Source organism: Telmatherina bonti (genome assembly GCF_933228915.1).
Source record: "Telmatherina bonti genome assembly, chromosome: 14".
Lineage (NCBI taxonomy): Eukaryota > Metazoa > Chordata > Actinopteri > Atheriniformes > Telmatherinidae > Telmatherina > Telmatherina bonti.
Genome location: NC_136612.1, coordinates 13,757,357 through 13,777,578, shown reverse-complemented (window position 1 = coordinate 13,777,578; position 20,222 = coordinate 13,757,357). Strand labels below are relative to the sequence as shown.

Here is a 20,222-nt window from a genome sequence, read left to right as displayed (position 1 = left end):
GCAACCCAAACCAGATATTATTGGGGAATTGACACAGACTTAAAATTACATTATTAGAGAGCAATAAACAATGAGAATATGCTGAATTATCTCGAGATAAGGACAAAAAAGAGAATAAAATTAGCTCAAACTTATGGCGGTGTATAACTTTTTTTTTAGGTTTTTAGACATATTTCCACTCAGAGGTCAAATAGAAGTTAAAAGAAAATGTTCTAAACTTGATATAGACTGTTACTCTGAAAAGTGACTTTGATACAGTGTGAAGTGTGTTTAAAGTGAACAGAGGTGAGAGATAACCCTGAAGTCTATCTAAAGGAGCTTTATAGATGAATAAAATGCTCTGTTGTTGTCTTCCTGCTGCCAGCAGCTGCAGGCTAGATGAACAACACGGTGATAGTCTGTTGTAAACCTCAGAGCAGAATATTACAGCCGCTGCACAGTTTAACTGCAGAGTCACTCAAATATGCCACCACAGGCCTGAACCACTGATCCAGGGCAGGATGGACCCATCTAGTCCTGATCCTACCACCTGAATGTTGCAGCAGAAATGGAGACTCATCAGACCAGGCAGGATTTTTTCATCTTCTAGTGTTCAGTTCTGGTGAGTCTGCTTGAATTATAGCCTCAGTTTCCTGCTCTTAGCTGACAGAAGTGGCTCCCGGACGTCTTCTGCTGCTGTTTGGAGCCTCGGGTCTTACAATCCACAATTTATATTCATAATATTCACATGCAGAGGTGTTCTTATGAAAGCTTAGTTGCAGTCCTGCCGTGACTGATGTGTGTCTGAATGAGAACACAGGATGCTGAATTAAAAACAAAACCAAAGTACAGGAAACCAAACACATCAATACAAAAGAAGCATTATTGAAAACACTGATACATCAATTTATTTTTTAACCTGTCCTGTCCAACATCTCAGCATACAGAACAGCAATCTGCATGCCGTATTTTTGCCTGACAGATTTGCTCTGTCAAGGGAGACATCTCATGTATATAGCTGCCCTTGATTATCTGAATTTGGTTTTTTTTTTTGTTTTTTTTGTTTTTTTAAATTTTGTAATCATCGTCCATCTTGATATGGCCATGCTGGACCTGGCAGGAGAAGAGGAAAAAAGAAGATGAAGAAAAGCGTGTCTAAGCTGCTAAAGTTACAGTATTCACAAAACAATATAAACTACCACAGAACTGCAATACAAGAAGACATAGGTAGAACAGTGACAATATTAAAAAAAAAAAAAAAAAAAAAGGAAACAAAATAAATGAATAAAATAACGATTACAATCACAACCGTTATCAAACACACCTGCAGAGTCATCAGCAACATTTAGTAGGAAGCAGATGGGAAGATAAGCGCTTTGTGGGCGTGCACGTGTGAGTGTTCAACCTGATCTCATGCAATCAGAGATCAGCTGAGTGCTGATACATCAATTTTTATCAAGTCATTTAATAGATGTGACTGAGTTGCCAGTTTCAGATCATGATTCAGCGACAAACAACCAGATCAAGTTCGCCTCACTTTGACTGTTGCATTCAAGGCCGGATTATCTGAAGACCACTATGGGCACGGGCCCAGGGGCCCGAACCCACTTGGGGCCCACGTAGGGCAAACACCAGCAGTTTGGATATGAAAAAAAATGTACATAAAAGCCAGATAGTTACACAAAAGTTTCTAGTGTATTGCTACTGGTACCACTGTTAGAAATGTCTTTTTACAGTGTATCATTTACAATTTTAACAATGTTGCAGTGGGGGAGGGGGCCCCTGGAACACTCTGGGCCCGGGGGCCTGTGCACTTTTAATCCGGCCCTGGTTGCATTCTGTCTGCTGGACTCCTCCTCCTCCTCCTCCTCCTTCTATAACAGCATCGCCACAATGCAACATTTAAAACACTTCAGCATAAGGACTGAAAGAGTTCCTGTTTCAGACCACAAGCTTTCTTGACTGTGCAGTCGGAAGGTCTGTTCTTGAAAAGGAAGATGTGGTCTCTGATGTGTGCTAACTGTGGTTGACCTGGGACGATCTAGGACACTGATTACTGCAATTACTGGCATATTAGGTAAGAATTACACCTCTGATTAGTAATTCTTATTTGAATCTATTAAAGACATAAACACTGCCAGCTGTATGTTTATCGGTCTTGACGTGCTGTGTGTGGCTCAGGTCTACAAAGTGGCATTTTGTTTATTGTACGCGTGAATGTTGAGTCTCTGTTGCAGGACCAAGCCTCTGTCAGACAACTTACATCAGCTCTAACTGCAAAACTTTGCATATTTCCTGTTCCCCTTCTTTAACAACCCATGAATGTGATTGCAATCAGGACCTCACATTACTGAATGTGTGTATGAGCATGGTGGGTTACAGAGCTGCTGAGAAGAGATGGAGGCCTTTTCTTCCTTTTAAAGCAAACAATCACAGCGTTACAGGCTGGTGTTTTTGCACCATTGCTCGTCCAGTTTGCATGGCAGCATCGGACAATACAGCCTGACAGCATACAATGGATCAACACCTGCTTCCTCAGTAGACAATTGATCGCTTCGCTTGCTGAAGTGGGATATTTCAGGTACTGCTGAGCACAGAGTCACCAAAAATATAACATTAACCCTAAACATCCTTTCTGTCAACCTGTTATGAACATGTCCATTCATCCTGGTATATTTATGCAGCAGAGATGTAAAGTTTCAGCAGAAATCCACTCTTCCTCTTGACAGCATTTAATCTTGTCAAGATGTTTTCTCCTCTTGTCTAAAGAAATGATAAAATCCCCAAAAAGTCTCCTTTTGTGATGCATTCCTTGGAGGCCTTTTCCTGTTTTAGTTACAGTTACAGCTTCCTCGTGCACCTCTGCATCCTGGAGGTCAAACATGTCCAGCAGTACCAGGGAGAGCGACTCCTCGTTGACCTCGACGAGGCCGAGGAATGCAGAGAGACCCTGCCTGCTTTGAGGAAGTCTGCCGGCAATTTCAAGTAGCTGCCTATTGCTTAATACAGCTGTTGTGGTGTGTTTGTCACTACATGTTCATTTAACCCGACCACGGGCCTCACGTGGCCGTCACAAAGTGAATTCTGGGAATTCTTGCTTGTTGGTTGACATTTAAAGTCATATTTTTCTCTGAGACTTTTAGGAGTCAAATAAGAAGCTTTTCTTCTGCAAGGATGAATTCCAGCCCAGTTTTAGTGTCACATGAAATCAGATGTCAGTGGTTCATTTTCAGAATGAAAAAGCAGAAGTTGTCTCAGCATTTTTCCACCAGCTCATCTCCGGTCCACTCACACAGTCTGTGAGTCACCAGTGGGAAGTGTCGCGGTGTGTTTTCTGCACTGGCAGCTGCACAGCGGACACTTGTGTTTGCATCTGTGTGTGTGTGTGTGTGCGAGCAGCTCTTTTATCCTGGGTCTCTGAACAGGAACAACAACGGCTTTTTTAATTGTTGCTGACATCATTAACAGGAAGTTTGGGCTGAAAAGCACAACAAACTCGTGTGGACTTCCTGTTGGTTTATCTCGGGTTTTTTTTCGTCTGTGGCTGTTGGAATTTTTCTTTTAGATGATGGAGCAGAGTTCGTGCACAGAGGATCGTATCCAGCACGTCCTGGAGCGTTGCCTTTGCCACTTGAGTCTGGACACTCCTGACAAACAGCTCTGGAACGGTAAGACCCCCATTCACGCCTGCTTTTTAATGGTCACACTTTAAAATGTGTAATTAAACATGGAAAAAAACGTTTAGATGGCGTCTTAACGCTCATGTGTGTCATTTAAGAGCTGCTGGATGATTTAAAGAAAGCAAGAAATTTAACCTCAAATGTCCAGCTGACTAACTGGTGGCATTTTGTCCAACTTCTGGAGAAAATAAGAACTGAAAGTGGTGAAAAAGGATGCGAGAGAATCTTGCAACATCAGCTCTGATATCATGTAATGAGCTTCATTCAGAAATTCAGCCAAAGAAGCAGGTGTTTTCGTCCCCTTCTTGTCTCACCGACTGATGTCAGAACGAAACCTAAAAGGAGAAATACAACTCACTTCAGGTTTTTGTGCTTTTTTTTTTTTTTTTGTCTTTCTGATCAGCCGGTCTGTGCATCAGCCGCTGGTGTTTGGAGGAACTTGTGAAGCGAGATCCTCACAACTTCCTCATCCTTCTGCAGAAAATACTGAGGAAAACAAAGCAGGTGAAGAGCTGAAAACAACAGCATCGTGTCTGAACTCTTTATGTTAAAGTGAAGAGCAGGTTTCAGTTCTGGTTTTTCTTCTTCTTCCAGGTGCTGGACCAGTGCCAGTATGAACTGGTGGTTCCTCTCACACTCTTGTTCTCCTCGACTCTTCTTAGAGTGAGTTGGTATCACTTCACAGCCAGAGGATCAGAGAAACTAGCTAACACTCCTGCTCATTGCACAGTTAAACATGTTTGTTATATCGTTTCTTATGTGATCTTGTCTTGTATGTTGCAGACTCCGTATGTAGCTCCAGACTGCAGCGTGCTGCAGGAGGCCTGTCTGTTGTTCCGAGGTTTTCTGGCCTGGCCTGAGCCCTGCAGTTCTGCTTCCAAACGCCTGCTGAACACCATCCAGCAGGAGCTCCGGGCACCAGGTTGCACCAAACCTCTTCAACTGCAATGAAATTGGACAAAATCGTAGAATGAACACATCAATTTCTTTCCATACAGAGCTCCTAATTTTCCTACATACGACCAGGAAAAGGAGAAACAAATCCTTAAACATTGTCGCGTCGTGCAGCTCAGGATGGGGATTGGATCCAAGTCTAGATTCCATGCAAAATTTGGATTTTCCTTGGCTATTGGCTCAAATTGATGTCTTTGTAAGCGTTGTATGGTGCGTTGTATGGTTAAGTGGCACTATACAAATGAAGTTGACCTGAAATGCAATGTGTTGAAACATTCATTCATCATCATGGTCTGATTAAGGGTCATGGGGAAGCGGGAGCCTAACCCAGCAAAAGGCAGGGCACACCCTGGGCAGCTCACCAGGGCCACACAGAGACAAACAACCACTCACAAGGGCAATTTAGAGTAACCAGTTAACCTAACATGATTGTTTTTGGATGGTGGGAGGAAGCCAGAAAGACCCCACCCCAGCTGAGGATCAAACCAGCAACCTTCTTGCTGTGAGGCCAGAGTACCAACCACTCTGCCACTGTGCAGCCCATGTAGAAACGTGCTAGCATAAATTAAAATACAGCATATGAGGCAAAATGAGAGTTTATTCCTAAAAGCTCTTAGACAAGATGTCATGTCACTTCTTTTCAAATGTCCTTTCTTTTCCATGTCATCACAGTCTGATCCCTCTTAGACAAGCTTTCTTGTCATTTCCTTGTGTTATATCTCGGAACACTTCTCCAGACTTCTTCAATGTTTCTGCCTTTGGTTCTGTTTTCTGTCCAATGATCCCACATTGCTTCTATCTCTCCATCATATCTGTTGCCCCTGATTATCAGTCCAGTTCTTGTGTCATTTAGCAAACCGTCCAAAGCCTTTTTTTTTTTTTTTTTTTACCTCGCTCCCTTTCCAAAAAATGACCACTTGACACCTAGTCTTCCAATGAGGTTGTTTCTGAAGAGACTTCAGTGAAATTGATCAGCTGAAGATATTTTGAGTTTCTTTCCCTGATACTGTTCACCTGCTCTAGAAGGGGTTTTAGACCTGACACTTGTTTTATCCTCCACTTGAAACTATACATAACAAAGCGCCTAAATATGTTTATTAAAACTATTTCTTGCAATTACATTTATTTTTAAGTTTTCTGTTAAGTTTTGGCAAAATACTGGTTCATTCTTGAGTTAAAGGACATTTTTATGTTTGATTCATGTTGATATTTTTCTAAGAGACCTTTACAAAAAAGCAAATTAATTAATATTTAAAAGAAAACCTTGAGAAAGTCTGTTAAACAGGTGCACAGGAAGACTTGAACACGTTGCAGGAAAGTGTGGCTTCAGTAGGATCAAGGCTTTTGCACAGTGCTGTATCTCCACTGGGTTGCATGATGGCTGAATGGAGAAATCTGTGCAAACTGTCTGAAATGTAGTTAAAATGTTAAATAGTTACAAATGAATTAATCAGAACAGAATTTCACAGAGTAACTCTGGCCATAAGGGGGCAGTGTTCACTTACTAATGCTCTAAACCTCATTGTTTGTTTTGTTTGTTTATTCTTTTGTCTGTTTGCAGGTATTTCGTTTCAGCGTCTTGTGAGGACAGAGCAAGCTATTCCCCATGACATCCACTGCTCTAAAACGATGTAAGTCCAATCATGTTGTAAGGTCTACGTAATGACAGCTTTGAAACACCTTTAAATGCTAGAAAAACACCCGGCAAGGACTTATAAATGTTCCTGGATCCAAACAGTGATCCGGATCACCATCAAAACTAAATCAGTTCTTTCTTTTCACATTTCCAACAAGTCCTGGAAATGTCATGAAAATCTGTTCATAACTTTTTGAGTTATCTTGAACACAAACAGACGGAACGTAATGTCTGTATATGTGGATGAATTCTTGAACAGAATGGTGCTGATGTTAAACCCTGATGATGAAGTCCCTGCGGAGGTCCAGGCGGCCTCTGAGCAGCTGGGTACCGCTCGTCCCTCCAGCAGAGACATCACAACCACTCTCATCCTGCACAGCTTTCAGGCTGTTCTGGGCCCCAAACATGACCTGAAAGCCCTCCGCACCTCCATACAGGTGAAACACCAACGCCGCGCATCCCCCCCCCCCCCCCCCCCCCCCACTGTGTTCAGCCCTCTTCTCGTTCCTGATATAATCCTTCCTACACTCCTCCAGAGACGGCCGCCTGAGGAGCGCCAGCATCTCCTGGAAGTGATAACTGACAGCATGGAGGCAGCAGCCTCTGCAGCAGATCACCGGGCAGCGAGAGAGGGTCTCCTCCACAAAATGGAGATGCTCAGAGAAAGCCTCACTATCGTTGCTGATGGCTGCCCAGACACTGGTAAGACAGAGAGTATAATGACCAAACTGGGGCTTTTGTGTTGCTTGAAATGAGAATGCTGAGAAGATTCTCAGTATTGTTTTTTTTTTGTCTTATCAGGAAGGATTGAGCTGTTCAAGCTGCCCTTTCCCAAATGCCACACATGCTCATGGGACAATGATAACTTTGGTAATTAGTTCAGTTTGAGCGAATCTTTAACTTTTCATTCCAGTCCTATCTGATGCAGCTTTGTCCTCAATTCCTCTCATTCTTCAGATGTTCTGAAAGACATTCTTGCAGTTGATTCCGACCCGGATTCTCCGTCAGAGTGCTTCCTCGGATCGGGAGTAGATGAGGACGATAACATTGACACCAGCGTGGATGAGGAAGACGAGCTGGACTCAAACAAAGAGGATCAAAACCATCGTATCTCCACTGTATCGTCCTCCTCAAGGGACTCTGCCTTTTCCAACTACTCTCTGTCCTCCAGCTGGTCGGTGCCGTCCGGCTCATCGGGCGTGGAAAGTGACCTCAGTGAGGACACGCACGAGGACACGGAGGACTTTAAAGAGAGCCAACCAAAGGCTAGAAGAAAACCCAAGAAGAAGTCCAGATCTCTGTTGGGTATTGAACGCTTCTCCATGCTTTTCAAGACTCCCCGCAGTCCTAGCACGTGCCGCCGAGCCCAGAGCATGGGTTACCACGGTGACATCAGCAAAGACTTGCAGAGAACTGGCTCCCAGCTCAAACACTCCAAGTTTAGACAGGTCCGTCCTCTGGATGCAGCCGCTGCTCCAACAGACCCTCTTGCCCCCCAGAAGCACGTTTGTGTCTCCAGGCGGCCGATCCTGAGCTGCGACGAGGGAAACATGGCGGAAGTGCCGACCCTGGTGAAAGTGGTGATCTTTGGAGGTGACAGAGAGGCTGGTCGGCTGGCCAGAGCGTACAGCGAGCTGCAGCAGAAGGAGAGTCGGTGTCCGCAACTCACCAGGATGTGCAAACTCCAGTTTTACTTTGTTCCCACGAAAAGGAGAACAGGAAGTCCATCAGGAGGGGGGCACACACCCACAGAGGGGCAGACCGGAAGTTTAACCAAAGCTGTTGCTTCTGTGGTGAGACCATGACACCCATCTTCTTCATTCTTTCACTTTTACGTGTTCATCTTTATGATACAAGATCAGTCGTGTGCTTCTGAGTAGAACAGTGGTTCTCAAACTGGGGGGGCGGGCCCTCCAGGGGGCGGGGGCGCAGCAAGGCTAAATAAAACTTGTGAGTTTTTACACTGGATTAATTTGTAAAAGTACTCATAGGATACTTAATTTCATTTCATTTCATTTCTTTATTTATTTATTTATTTCATTCAAAACAACATAAAAATAAATCAAAGAAAAACTGCTAATTAAATTGGGCTTGAATGAAAAGGAGCAGAAAGAAGAGCAATCTTACGATATCTGCCCCTTAATTAATTTGTTGCACACTTGCATACAAACGACTCCCAAGCATGCATGAGTGAAGAAACATTACATCCACTTTATTTCTGTAACACAAACAACACACATTTCATCCGGTGACTGTACGTAATGAACTACGTAGCTTACAGAGCATTTCCTTGTTTCAGTCTCAAGGACCTCCTAAGCCACCTGAGGTGCTTGTGTAAATTGTTCATATTAAAGTGACCTCCCAGAACATCTGTAGTAATTATAAGTGTATCTTCTGTATATCTGGAACTACTAAACAAATCAAGTTAAACACACATTATAAAGAAAATTACAATTAAGCATGTTTTCTGCAAAAAAAAAAAAGGAGTTGGGGGTGGCGGGGTTAAATGTTCTTAGCCCAGCTGTCTGTCCAGTATCCCTGTGGGTCTCCACAAATTTCATAACCATCTTATGTCCATTCATATTACACATTTTACAATATTCACCAACAACATCCAGTTGTTCCAAAATGTGCATTAATTACCCATTACATTCCTTTCTTTTTAGTAGTTTTGAAAGCCCTTACAGATATCCAACATGTAACACCATAATAATTATTCAAGGTAATTCACATTATGGCTCTAACTCTTCATAAGTCTTTAATATTGTTCTTTTTATGCTTTTCTTAAATATGATGATAAATCAACAAGAGAGACTTCAAGTAATAAAAAAAGAGAACAAACTATGATTGGGCATATCTGTCCCTGCTTGACCAGTAATAACCAATGGTGGGTAATAATGAACCATGTACCAAAATATTATCATCTAATATCATGAAGTATGAAGCCAAACAAGCTACATCATTACTTGGGGACTTTTCATGTTGAACACAAAGAAAAAAAATGCAGGTTACTTTAGAAATCCGACTATCATATATAGCAGAGTTATTTTACTAAAGCAGCATTGTCTCATAGAAAACTTCACTCATCTAAAGTAGTTTGCAGAGATTCCTGGTTTAAAATGTTTCACACTAAAGCAGAAGAATGGATAATAATTCTGACATGGTTTTGATTGTAGTTACCTACAATACAGCCACTAAAGCTAAAGATTTCTTAGTATGTTTCTTTGGTTCATGTGACGGGGGGCGTTATTGATGAAAAGGGATATGCAGTTTGGAAACCACTGGAGTAGAACAATATGGTAAAGATGTAGCTTACTTTGCTGGTCTGTTGTTGGTGTATAAAACATAAGTGCAACAACAGCTTGCAGTGTCAGCTGTGAGTGTTGTTCTAGTTTCTTCCAAGCTGCATTTTTCATGCTTGATAAGACAACTTAAACAATTGACCTTCGTATTTCTTCATTCTGACAGGAGTTAAATGGTGCTGTGGTGGAGGACAGTACAACAGATGTAGCCCAGTTGTTGGGCTTGATGGATCCTTGGTACGAACGCAATGTCCTCAGTTTGCTCAGCTTGTCCTCTGATGTCCTCTGTCAGGTACGTTTCGTACCGATGTCTCCCTTTCAATGAGGTAAATTATCTAGAGATGCATTGACACAGCTCTGTGATGGACTGGAGACCTGTCCAGGGTGTAACCTGCCTCTCACCCATTGATTACTGGGACAGGCTCCAGCTTCCTTGTAGACCTTAAAGGTGGAGTATGTAAGATTTTCAATATTTTAGAAAAAAATTAACTAATAAGATAACTACAATCATAATTAGATAGTTTTTTAAACATGTAGGTTCCAGTCTGTCCATATTTGATGTGTTATTAAATTACAAGTGACAAAGACCCTTCTTAAATGTTTGCCTACCTGTAAAAAAAATGCTTTTTGTCATTTGTCATTAATTAAACTTGTAATGTAAATGCATCAAATATGGACAGACTGGAACTTACATGTTCAAAAAACTATCTAATTATGATTGTAGTTTTTTTATTAATTAAAATTTTTTTTTAAATATTGAAAATCTTACATACTCCACCTTTAAAGCTGGGGTAAGAAATGTTGGGAAGCTAGCAAGATGTGAAAGTGGCGCCCTGTCTTGGCTCCTCCCCCTCTGGTTTTGCCCCTTGCGTGATCCGAGGCTTTTTTCTTACCTCCGCCAAGGAGGTGATGTTTTTACCGGCATTTATCTGTTTGTGTTCAAGATAAGTCAAAAAGTTATAGATGGATCTGATTGAAATTTTCAGGACTTGTTGGAAATGTGAAAAAGAGGATGTGATTTAATTTTGGTGGTGATCCGGATCACCGTTTGGATCCAGGAAATTTTTAAAGGCCATGGCGAAGGTTTACGCTCTCCGAGTGCTTTCCTAGTTCACAGCTTTTTCCACCAAAGATTTTCTCTTTCTCAGCTGTTGAGCAGGAGGAGGCAAATAAACCAAGCCGGGTCGAGTTTCTTCTTCACTACTTTGTATTTTCATCCTAACATGCTGTTTATATGCAGGGTGTGGCTATCAGTTATACGCTGCTGGAGGGGGAGGAGGGGAGCTAGGAGAAGAAGCTTACCTGATATAAGAAATTAACAACTTCAATTCGGTCCGAACTTTTTGATTGGTCAGAGTTTTTACAGATTTAGAGTAAACTGAGGGGTCTAACTATATTTCTTATTGTTCATGATTACAACATGTACAGACTACTATCAGGACGAGGAACCACTTCACCCAGAGTAAAAAATTTAAAAAAAAAGTGTCTCTGTGCAAGATTACCTACCCCAGCTTTAATTGGCCTTGGCAGAGGTTTGCGCTCTCTGTGTGCTTTTCTACTTATTAAAGTTTTTCAATAAGTCACCAAAGCGTGTGCCCCTCATGTGGTCCAGTTTGGATGGCTTGTACTGGAACACATTTCTTTGTGCCGGGTCGCTGGTTCACTTATAAATGATTCTCATTCTGATTAGCATGACAGTAAACAAATTGTAAAAAAAATCTGAAAAGTAAAGAAGTGTGACATTCTCTTCTATGTATCTTATTCTTCATGGATGGGGCATCTTTTCTGAAACTTATATATACAGGCTGCGTTGAAGGACGAGGACGTCTCAGCGACCTCAGGCAACACAGAGCATCTCCCTCTCCTGGCTGACTTGGTGCTTTATTACTGTAGAAATGCAGACCAGCCTGTTCTGATGCAACTCTACCAGGCTGAGGTCAGACACACACACACACACACACACATGCACAGTGCGCCGCGAGCATCAATCAGCGCTTATCGGCTTGCAGAGTGAAATGTGGTTGTTGCTTGGTTCACACAGCTGACCCTGTCTGGAGGAAAGAGGAGAAAGGAGGTGTTCATTCACTCCTTGGAGCTTGGACACACAGCTGGGACCAGGGCTGTGAAAGCCATGGGTTAGTAACACTCGGCAAAACACACGCAAACAACAGCAACAGCTTCTAGAGTCACACACACATAAACACACACAGATTAATGCGCTTTGATCTGCCTGCAGGACCTGCCAGCAAACGGTTTGGGATTGATGGAGACCGAGAAGCTGTGCCTTTAATCCTGAGTGTCGCATACAACAAGGTTCTGCTCCTCCTACACACACATTTCCTGCATTATAAACAGCAGCATATAGTCTCGGTGTATCTTCACAGGCGGATCTATTTTTATGCCCGTCCTGTTTACATGTGATCACAGGTGGCTGTGAGTGGGAGGAGTCAGTGGGTTCAGAAGGAGATGGTCTGCACGTCGATTAACCTTTACAAAGCATGCAGGAAGACGGAGCTGCTTGGTGAGCGGCAACAAATGAAACCTTTTCATTTTAAATCAAACCATGCGGCTACATTTTTTTATCGTTTGTCTTTCCAGATTGCAAAGAGAGTCTGCAGCTGACGATGACAGAAGTGCTCAAGAGGCAGAGCTCCAAGTCCAAGAAGGGCTACAACCAGGTGGGAAAGGTTCTGTTTGGTTTGTTCACCAAATCATGGCTGTTAGAAAACACTTCCTGATCGCATTTCTTCTCCCTCTGGCAGCAAATCTCCGTATCAGAGGTGAAGGTGGACAAGGTGCAGGTGATCGGTGGAGACGATGGAACAACTTTTGCTGTTTGTCTCGATCAGGATGAAAAGAAATTCATCCAAAGTGTCACCAGGTATTCGGGAGCTTTACTGAAACTACAGAACCGTTCAAGATGTTACCTCCTAAATAGTAAAAGATATCTAAAATCTGTGTTTGTCTTTAGGTGTGAGGTGTCTCTGTGCTCCAAAACAGGAAGCGGCTCAGACTGGAGGACCTACAAACCATTACCAGGCCAAATCCAGCCTCTGCACCCCACCTACTGCTCTCTGCTCTGCCTTCCCATGACCTCCTTCTCAGCCTCGTATCCATAATAGACTGACTGAAGCCGCACAATGTGCATAAGCAAGACAGATATAATTATGAAGCCAAAGTTTATTTATTTTATGTTTGCAATTGATGATCTGTGTGTGTGTGTTACAGAAGAGTGTGTGATTGTTTTAGATGTAGGATTTTCTCAGGAAGTCTCCTGTTTGCTGGGGTCCCATCGGTAGCAGAAAACTGACTTGAGTAGCTACTATACTGTACATTTTAGATCCATGAGATTGTAGATACAAGTGTGTAAGCTATTTATTTTTGATGATTTAATAATACGATTGTGAAAGTATTAAAGTTGTTTCATATGTTGATTGCCCCAAAGCCCAGATCTTTAAAGGCAGAGTATGTAAGATTTCAAGGCGATTCTTTCCACCACCAGGTGGCAAACACCAGGTCATGTGCAAAACCACAAAACTGCTACCTCCACATACGACCACAGGTTGGCAGTAATGAGCAAAACTCCCCCCTCACCCCTCCTCCTTGCCAGCTCCAATGAGGGCAGGAATCGCTTATGAGCTGTAGCTCAGAGCCGCTCTGCAATAAATGGGCTTATACTCCCCCTGCTGGTGGAAAAAAAGTACTTTTTTTTTTACTGGTCAGAAAACATTCAGGAAGGGTCTTTGTCATTAATTAAACTTGTAATTTAATAATGCATCAAATATGGACAGACTGGAACCTACATGTTTAAAAAATTATTTTTTTTAGTTAATTTATTTTGAAAATATTGAAAATCTTACATACTCTACCTTTAAATAGTCTGTGCTTTTTGGCCATTTCATTCCCCTTCTGTCAAACATTTAATGTATCTGCTGCTATTTTCTCTTTTTTTCCACACACATATGGAAGCAGTGAGGATTCTCTACACACATGACATGTGTTGGTAGGATTTAACAAGAGTTTTTCAACTTTCCCACAGCATGGAGGTGGATCCAAAGCATCTCCCATCCCAGATGGGGATTTTTAAAGCCTCAGCTTTGTGAGAAGAAATTTATTTTCCAAACTTGTTATTTAAAATGAGTGCTTATTACGTTTAACAAAAAAAACAATACTCACTAAACATTTTTCCCCGCAGGGTCCTGATCTGCCATTTGGTAAATTTGCTGTAACTATGATGAATTTCTTTATGAAAGTATGGAAATAAACCTGCCTGAAACATCTCTGCCATTTAGTTTGCGTATGTAAAACCCAAACTGCGAGTTGTGATCATTTCATCATGTTATAGAGGTATATTATGTTATTATTAATGTAAATCTCAACCATTTGCTTAAAAGAAGATTTATTCTGATTCTGATGTTTTGTCCAAAACAAACAGAAAATTACAAAGAAGCGTTTTTCTGTGGCCTTTTTCTTAGTGTGAATTTCAGATGGTTAAACGTCTTGTTTAGGAAGCACAAAAAGATTTTGAAGTTTCTGTCTTACTAACATACAAATAACATGAGACATGTGGGGATGTGGATGAATGATTCATCCAGGCACGGTTTTACAGTTTTGATATTATTTCATTCTTCAACACAGTCTGATCCCTCCTAGACAAGCTTTCTTGTTATGTCTTTAGGTCGTCTTCAGGAACTTTTCCAGTCTACTTCAATGACTTTTCAAAGCTCTCTTTTGGATGTTGTTGTCATTGTTTAGTCTCACATTGCTGTGAAAAGGTTTAACTCTTGTCCCCCAAAGGATTCAGACTAATCCAGTTGATTCAGCCCTACATCAGATTGTCAGTCCAGGTCTTGTGTCATTTGGCATACTTCCTTAAAAATGACCCCTTGTTAGCAACAGCAAACATTTCCGATGTGGAGTCAGTAAATAATCACTGATACAGTACAGATACATCTCCCAGGACCTGTTTAAGGTCGTAACTGGATTAGGTCCTATTTCTTCAAGATGCCACCTTCAAATACTGTTTATCTTCTGTGTTTTCAGCCCAGACTTGTCCAGTTTCTTTAAGTTTTAAAAGACACGCTGCACACCACGCTGAGATAAAACCCAGTTTTGACAAGACAAAAAAAGTCTTTGTTAATCACCTTGTTTCAGCAGAAATACTGTTTTATGTCCAAAATTGTTTTTGCAATAGACCTATATTATGAAAGATTCTGCTTTTCTCATTTGGTTGTTATATGTCAAAACAACAATTAATACTTAACTCTTATATTAATTCCTTGAATTAAAGCCTATTTCTGTGCTGAAATTATTCTTGTGTTTGACAAACAAAGACTTTCCTCTAAAAAGATAATTATGTGCCAGGCTGAAAACCAGTAAAAAAAAAAAGTAAAGTAACAATTAAAAACCACCTGAGAGCCCAGATAATTATTGATGAAGACCACTTTGTAAAGGTCAGAAGTCTGAAAAAGCTTTTTTGCTCGGAAGTATAAATGCATAATTATGACGATTTAATTTATTGTCTATATATAATTTTATTATATATAAAGATATAATAATGTTGAGGTTTACTTCTGTTTAAAGACATTTATTTGTCTAATCCACAAACAGGGCTAATTTGAATAGAAAGTGGGCACATGTATCATCTGCTTTGCATCCTAGTTGTAAATCATTTACTACACAGCCTGACAGAGCTGCTTTTGCTGGAGATTTTTCTGTCAGTTCAGTGTCCAGCAGTTTACTTCTTCTTGTTTGGTCACATTGTTTTCTACTTTTTATCCCTGGACGACACCTGCACACGGCGCGGACATCCACGCCGACAGGGGGCGCTGCGGCGCTGTGTGAGCATGCACAGGTGTAAACCTGCAGGTACGCTGCAGCTGAGCGCACAAAGTCTGGTAACAGGTGTCCTCCGATCTAAACACGAAGCAGACAAACTGGTGGATGAAATCCTCGTAAGATCATCAGGACAATGATCAGTAGAAGAAGATACTAATAAAAACTCAGCAGGTGGAAGTTAAGAGGTAAATATTTAACTTTCTGTGTTTCTTTTTCATGCGGACTTGTCGTGACGTGGAACCTATAGGTTATCTGACATCCTGCAGAGACAGGTGCATCCAGCCTGACAAGGCTCAGCTCGGGGTCGCGTTCCGTGTTTGTTTCAGCTGCATGTTTCTGCCATGAAAACTGCGCGTGGCTTTCAGATGAAGATGTTGTGAAGGAAAAGGTAGTGTTGTGTTAGAAGCTGCTGCCTTAATCAGTCTGCTTCTCTTATCTGTACACATCTATGTAAAACCAGAAATTTTGTAATTACGTCAGCAGAATAAATTAGATTTATTCTTTTTTTTTTTTTTTTTTTTTTTTTTTTTTTAAGAAAGAAAGAAAGAAATCTACCTACATTATTATTATTAGGGTTGGGAAAATCGAATCGAAAAATAAAAAATCTGGGGGTTTTTTGCTTCACAATTTAAAAATCAACTTTTTTTTGTTGTTGTTGTTTTAAAAAATTCTTTTTCAAATAAAAGTAATCCATTATAAAATTCTTGTAATTTTTATTGTTTTTATTGATTTATTTACTCGTCTTCCTGGGCATTATAGCAGCAGAATGAAGGTTTGCCTACAGTGTTGTTTTTTTTCTTCATTGAAATCAAGAAAAATGAGGAGCAAAACAAAAGTTTTATACATTTATTTTGTTTTTATTCTACAAAAATCAGCAATATCAAAGAATTGTGAGAATCACAATTTAAAGCGAATCGGCAACCAAAAAATCGGAATCGAATCGGGACAAAAGTTCACAGCCCTGATTATTATGCATTTAAAGATCTCATCTTGGCCTTTGAGAAGGATTGTTTTCTTTCTTTTTTATAGATATATATATATATATAGATATATCAGCTGTAGCATGTAGTTGGATTTCTGCAACCAAACTGTTGTAACTGGATGCTGTGGTTATTGATGCCAAGAAGCATCTTTATTAACTTTGTTGTTTCCGTTCTTCATCCAGTTTGCATCCATGTGACATCACATCCCCGCTCAGGAGGACAACCATGAGGAAAACCAAGCAGATTGACATCAAGCGTGCTTTAGCGCTTGCCGGCACCTTCAGCTTCCTGTACTCCTGCGCAAAATCCTGCCTGCTCCCCTTCCTCACCCTCTACTTCAGACAGCTCGGTCTGTCCCCTGCCATGACGGGCATCGTCATGGGTACCAGGCACTTCATAACGTTGCTGTGGAGACCTGTAGCCAGTCTGCTCGCCAAGCACTACAACAAGAGGCGGATGGTGATAAACTGCTGCCTCGTGTTTTCCGCTGTGGCCGCTCCTCTCCTGCTGCTCGTCCCACCCATAGATGTGTCCAGTTCAGAGACTGGGACCTGTAACACTTCTCTTCTGAATAACTTGGGTACGACTCTTACTGCACCTCCAACACCATCAACCACAACACCTTCAAGAGCTCTTCACACCTCCTCTGTAACGTTAACCGAAACAGGATCGGCTCATGTGACAACAAAACCGTCTTTGTTTAATCGCAGCGGTGCAGAAGATCCATCACATGCGCTCATCGGCGATCTTAGAAAACCAAAGCTGAACGGATCTGTTGTTTATTCCACCGTCAGATCTGTGGTAACCCCAGCCAGACACAAGAGGTCTGAGCTCAGGTCCCAGCTGTCGAAGGGAAAAAAAAGAGTCAGTCTGGAATTTCTCGGCAGCCTGAAGGAGATGGACATTCACAGCCAGCTCTTCCTCATGATACTCTTCCTCGTCTCGGTGTGGGAGTCCGTGTCAGCCCCTCTGGAGAGGACGGCAGACGACGGCCTTTATGAGTATTTAGACTTCGCAGACGCATCGGATCGTTACAGCAGCTACGAGGTGTGGGGTTTGCTCGGCGCGGCGTGTGGCGTTGGAGGCACCGGGTTGCTGGTCGGCCAGTTGAGTTGTCGCATCGCCGCTCACACAAAACGGAGTGCTCTGCATTTCTACTGCTACACCGCCCTGGCAGCTCTGACCCTGCCTGTGGCTGCTTACCTCCCTCTTTATCTGAACAGAAAGCGAGACCGAGCCAGCGGGGTCCTGAAAGCCGCTCGGCTGATTTATGGCTCCCCTCACGCGCTGCTCTGCACATTCACTGTCCTCCTCGTTGGCATGGCGACTTCGGCTGTGGATAACTTCCTGCTCTGGCAGATGCAGGATCATGGAAGTAGCGAGCTGCACATGGGGCTAACTTTATCCCTCGCTCTGCTTTCTCAGACCGCCTTTCCCCTCCTGGCTGGCCGAGTTTCTAAACTCCTCAGCCCAGCGAGGTTGCTCGTAGTCGGAGCTGCAAGTCTCGGCTTGCAGTGCTTCTACTACTCCTTCCTCTGGGGTGCCTGGGCCGCCCTGCCTGCACAGGTACTCAGCTGCTTCAGCAGTGGAGCCCTGTGGTGGGCTGTGACGATCCAGTGTGAGGATGTTGCAACTCCAGGAGCTGAGAGGAGCCTGAGGAGGGTCTACAGCGCTCTGTGTCTGCATTTGGGAGGTGGACTGGGTAGTTTCGCAGGAGGGTATGTGGTGCAGAGGTTTGGGCTGGTGTGGCTGTACAGAGGCGCTGCTATCGGCCTGATGGCGTGGTGTGTGTGCCTCCCTCTGCTCCAGTGGAAAGCCCCCCACCAGAGAAGGATTAACTACTCCCGCCTTTTGACAGCTGATGCAAGCGAAGCCAGCGACTCGGAGTCGGAGCAGGAGCAGGACTGGCTTGATAAAGCCATGGAAGATGACAGTGGCAAAAACGGCTATGGAAGGAGAATAAGTTCCTGAAACCAAAAACCGCGTGAATCATGAAGCGTGCATCATTTAGAGAAAATCGTATTAAAAAAGGATTTCTAGCTGCACAAAAATCAGGTTTGTCGCCTTTCCTGAGACAGTCAAGGCGGGTATGATTCGTTTTTACCACCCTGACGGCTTAAATGACCACCCAACCATTGAATTTAAACACTTGACACCTTTATCTGTCCTGGAAGCCTCATTTCTAACGATGGACTTTTCGAAGTTTCTTTATCCTTTTTTTTTTTTTTCCTTTTTTTTTTTTTTCCTTATGTATATTCATGTAAGCCGGCATTGTTCTATACTGCAGATAGTGGAGCAGGATTATGGGTGCGTGCTCTTGCAAGTCAGTATTTTCATGCAGCTAAGTAACGACGGCAATAGAAACACTGCAGCCTTCCAGAGGCAGCGCAAATACAAGTCGTGCAGGTCAGGCTAAACTGGACTAGCATCCTGCTTGCACCACACCCAGACAAGTTGTTTGTCTTCTGGAAAAACCTCCAGCAGCTTCTGTCAGCTGTCATATCTGTCACCCGTGTGGACTTCAAACTGTGAACTCAAAGACTGATTAAAAAAAGTTTAAAAATGTTTGTTTGGTTGAGTGTGTGTGTGTGTGTGTGTGTGTGTGTGTGTGTGTGTGTGTGTGTGTGTGTAAGTGTCGCACAGTGCAAACGTGCTGCTGAAATGAAGCGAGTTGTTTGATTCTTGTGATGAATGGATCAAGGAACACGTCTGACAGTGTGTTAGTCTTTTTAGTCTGTCTTTCTTTCAAAGGTCTTTTTATTACACACAAAGTATCAGTGGAATGTGCAATACAAATATTTAACTCTTTGTTTTACTGTCCCAAACCCAATAAAATACATAACAAAAATATATAAACATCTACAATAAAAAAATTTTAAAAAAAAGATAACGATTACTCACAAAGGCAACTCAGACAATTACGGTGGATCTCTTTAAAAAAAAAAAAAATTGCCACAATTTGTTGAATTTATGATCAGATCCACAAACTGTATATCTAAGTTTTCTAAATCCATACAGAACATAATATCTTTTACCCATTGTACATGTGAAGGGGGGAGGGGGGGGGGGGGAGGGGGGCAGAGTCTTTCCATTTAAACAGTATAACATGTCTAGCCAATAAAGGTGAACATTTTAATATTCTAAGCCTGAAGTTTGGTGATTTAAGCTCTGTTGCCACTCCAACAAAAAACACACAGTGGATCTGGATTAATTTGATGCTGCAGGACTTCAGAAATTGTATAAAAGCTCCCAAAAACGAGCTGAGGAAGGACAGGACCAGTATATATGAACCAAGGTGCACCTCTACATCTTCTACATACTGGGTCCACATCTGGGTACATGTGTGTTAGCTTAGCCTTCGACAAGTGGCAGACATGAAGTCAGAATTTCAACGGTTATTTTGTCCTTTTCTTCTGTTTCCTTTTGCACTGATGTAGCATTTGATGTTTCCAAAGTTTTGTTCAGTTTCTTGAAACATGGAATATCTTTGCTTTTTGTAATGACATAAAAATGAGGATTTTATTTTACATAGAAGCTGCACTTGCCACTCAGATGACTGTTAAAAGTTGTGTAAAGTTAGCAGCTCTTAATAGAAATTTTGCCTCATATTTATGCAGCATAGGCAAGTAATTGATCTGTTTTTCCCCCATCATAATACATGTTGCCTTCAGTCTAATTTAGAAATTCTGTAAGGAATACAGAAGTGTTTTTGTAACATGTCACGCTCCAGTTGTGGCTGTAAGTAAATAATCCCACTGCAGCTTCCTTTATACCATTATAGTCACTCGCATCCTCTATGTAATGATACACTTTTGGACCTGTGTGAATTTCCAAGATCTCCAGGACATGA

The 20,222-nt window shown here is 42.0% G+C and overlaps 2 protein-coding genes across 2 annotated transcripts; both read left to right on the top strand.

Annotated features, from left to right (window-relative positions):
• Nucleotides 1-1,950: 1,950 nt before the first annotated feature.
• On the top strand, nt 1,951-13,831 carry LOC306765749 (phosphoinositide 3-kinase regulatory subunit 5-like). Its single transcript, XM_079253249.1, has 18 exons — nt 1,951-2,056; nt 3,545-3,647; nt 4,063-4,163; nt 4,254-4,322; nt 4,443-4,581; nt 6,175-6,244; nt 6,509-6,686; nt 6,786-6,951; nt 7,051-7,119; nt 7,207-8,042; nt 9,718-9,843; nt 11,356-11,487; nt 11,593-11,686; nt 11,788-11,864; nt 11,979-12,072; nt 12,150-12,229; nt 12,314-12,432; nt 12,523-13,831. The coding sequence occupies exons 2-18, from the start codon at nt 3,545-3,547 to the stop codon at nt 12,668-12,670; spliced, it is 2,601 nt and encodes an 866-aa protein (XP_079109375.1). The 5' UTR covers nt 1,951-2,056; the 3' UTR covers nt 12,671-13,831.
• Nucleotides 13,832-16,597: 2,766 nt separating this feature from the next.
• mfsd6l (major facilitator superfamily domain containing 6-like) lies at nt 16,598-18,343 on the top strand (the record flags this gene model as incomplete). The annotated part of the gene is made up of 1 exon (XM_079252677.1): nt 16,598-18,343. The coding sequence occupies one exon, from the start codon at nt 16,598-16,600 to the stop codon at nt 18,341-18,343; it is 1,746 nt and encodes a 581-aa protein (XP_079108803.1).
• Nucleotides 18,344-20,222: the final 1,879 nt, after the last annotated feature.

Bases quoted from the DNA above. Each gene is read 5' to 3' on its own strand.
- LOC306765749 (XM_079253249.1), top strand. From the start codon at position 3,545: ATGATGGAGCAGAGTTCGTGCACAGAGGATCGTATCCAGCACGTCCTG. The intron at 6,245-6,508 runs GTAAGTCCAATC...ATTCTTGAACAG, and splicing joins ATCCACTGCTCTAAAACGAT to AATGGTGCTGATGTTAAACC. The intron at 9,844-11,355 runs GTACGTTTCGTA...TTATATATACAG, and splicing joins CCTCTGATGTCCTCTGTCAG to GCTGCGTTGAAGGACGAGGA.